General features: G+C 36.6%; 1 protein-coding gene across 1 annotated transcript; it reads left to right on the top strand.

The window, feature by feature from the left end:
- The first annotated feature begins 636 nt into the window (after positions 1-636).
- On the top strand, positions 637-1,271 carry LOC111212932. The gene has a single exon (XM_022714566.2). The coding sequence runs from the start codon at positions 758-760 to the stop codon at positions 1,019-1,021; it is 264 nt and encodes an 87-aa protein (XP_022570287.1). The 5' UTR covers positions 637-757; the 3' UTR covers positions 1,022-1,271.
- Positions 1,272-2,848: the final 1,577 nt, after the last annotated feature.

A 2,848-nucleotide genomic window follows, 5' to 3' on the forward strand; every position in this document is an offset into this window, starting at 1 on the left:
CCTAGGTCGTGGGAGTAGTATCGTGTTCATTGGAGTTTAAATTGCAGCAAAGGTTTCAGATTGGTAGTGTAGGATCCATGTAGTGATTCTAGATGATACTAATATCTTTGTTATAAGTGTGGTTGAAACACTGTGGTGTAAAATCATGTGTATCCTTATTTGGCTAATGAAAAGTTGAAGTTGAGTTAGAAAAAAAAAAGTCACTAGTGTTCTTGAAATGGTAAAGTGTCCTTGGAGGATGAGTTGGAAGCTTTTGAGTCCAAAAAAGAGTGTAAAGATAAAATTCTGCAACGCTCTATGGTAATTACCTAGAGTACCATGTCTTTCCTTTTTCGAATATTTTTGTTTATTTATTTTTCTAAAAAAAACAGCTGATTTAGTTGAATGAGGCGCAGCACTCATGGTTCCAACTCTGAAACCAGTTGCGGAAAGGTTGTATAACCGTGGCAATTCGTGGCTAAAACTCAATTTTGCCCCTTAACAAATTTGTCGCAAAGAGTATTCAGAGCTGGGCAAAGAGGTCATTTCCACGGTAATAGACACCTAAACCAGAAGAATCCAAGAAAACCAGCAGCTTACGCATCTGGTTTTAGCAGCAGTGTTGTCTGTGTTTTGTTTCTTTATAATCAACCCTTCGGTTACTCACTATCTTTCATCTGCAAATTCACAATCTTCATAGCTTAAATCCAAAAACTCAAAACAAAGCATACAGAAGAAAAGAGAGCGTCTTCTCCTGAATTATTCAGTCGGCTTCGAGATGAATTCTACAAGCAAGGCATGGTCGGTGGCAGCAAGTATTGGAGTTGTGGAGACACTAAAAGATCAATTAGGCGTTTGTCGGTGGAACTACGTTCTCCGTTCAATGAATCAACATCTTCGGAATAACATCAGATCCATTTCTCAGACCAAAAATCTTTCCTCCTCCTCATCGTCAGCCGCCACCGCATCCTTCGGTAAAACGAAGCAGGCTGAGGAATCGCTCAGGATGGTCATGTACTTGAGCTGTTGGGGTCCAAACTAGGTTTCTTGAAACCTATTCGATGGATTTGCTCAACAAAATCCAAACATATCGCTGAGTCGGAGAGTCTCCATGAATTTGAAAGTCTGTGTAGGCTTGATTGGGTTGGTCCAAGACTATTAATATAAGAGTAGAGATGCAAAAAGATGGTTAATTGTATTACCCCCATCTTACTTGTATATAACAATGTTCTTAAGCCTTAAAGGCTAAGTTACTCAATCTGAATAGACTTAAAAATCATTTACGGAACTAATTTGTTGTTACTCTACTTACTGCAACTAATCAAAACTATGACTAAAAAATCCTCCTAATCTTCACACATAATAATAATATATGATTCACGTTAAATTAGTGGATGGATTTCATACTTTTGATCCAAAGACTCGATTTACACGTTAGGCCGTATTAGACTTGTTAATCCCAGTTTATTAAAACAAGGACCGTCCATTTTATCTCACGGCCAAAGTAATATACATTTATAATATGTTTGTATGTACAAAATTAGAGCTTCTGATTAATAACCCAAGAACGACCCTACAAGACCACTGATTAATATTTTAGAGCTTCTGTATTTGGTCGAGTAGTTTTTCCTTCCACTTTTTTACTCGACCAAATACAAGTCTTTGAAAAAGTTTTTCCTTTTTCTTTCAAGAAAATTTTTCCATTTTACTTATAGTAATTTTACCTTTTTGTTTCACAGATTTGTTTACGTTTTATGCTTTCTCTCTCTGTTTCTTTGAAGGCTAAAGTTGGTCGCGGCTAAAGATCACCTACTTGTATGATAACTTTTTGTTATAATCAACAAAAAAAAACACAGTATTTCCTGATGTTTGTCTTGTCGGTAATATTTTCCTTCTTCTGCTTTTGTATATCAATACCCCTAAGAAGTAAGCAAAGATTGTGGTATCAGAAACTCTATCTCATCATCATTGTGATACCATCGATCCACCAGTCTTACCATAATTGATCATACAAGAGAGGGCGTTAAAAGAAGCTAGTTCGATCACATCCCACAAGTTTCACAAGTCTAAGACTTGTATTCATCCATCAACCATGAACCATCACTGGGTAAAAAATAAGAGAGCATAAAAGCCAACTTGTGATTCCTATCACTCTATCTCTAACAAACACCTTGTTATTAGACGTAGAGAGTTTACAAACGTTGTGTTTACACAGTGTGGATACACTCCTATATATTCTTCTTTCTATGAAAATAATTCAACTTTCGAATCTGTAAGCTAACAATTTTATTGTACAAAGTGGATGAATCCTCTTGCCCTTTAATGACTATTGTTCTTTACAAAAAAAAAATCAAGAAACTCTTCATGTTAAGAAGATAATAATCCTCTTCTCTTTACAAGCTCATTGCTCTCGCGGAGCCTACTCTTCATAGCCAAGTCCAAACACAAGTATAGAGCGAAGTAAAGAAACATAACTACTTGCTCTGGTCTAGGAAGTAGCCGAATGATATCAATGAGAATATTGATTCAAGAAGCAGCCACTATCTTTACCGTCGATTCTGTAGAGCATCTTTGGACTTGTTTTCGTTGAGGTAACGCTTAAATTCCCCGTCTCCTCTAAGTATTTTTGCTGTGTATCCACGAGAAGAGAAACAATAAAAGCGGAAAGTGAAGACAATGAAGATGCAGTCTGCTGAGATAATCTGTATCAGTTCGCGAAATACTACAGAAGGTACTATAGGCATGTGTCATGAAGATGGACTTGAATAGGAGTTTGGGTTTTGTGATTGCGTGAACTTTCTGAGCTTGGAAAAGAAAAAATGATATGTGCTTAAAGACATATGGACGTTTTCCATAAAGCAAAAGGGAG

This window comes from Brassica napus, chromosome A5 (assembly GCF_020379485.1).
Source record: "Brassica napus cultivar Da-Ae chromosome A5, Da-Ae, whole genome shotgun sequence".
NCBI lineage: Eukaryota > Viridiplantae > Streptophyta > Magnoliopsida > Brassicales > Brassicaceae > Brassica > Brassica napus.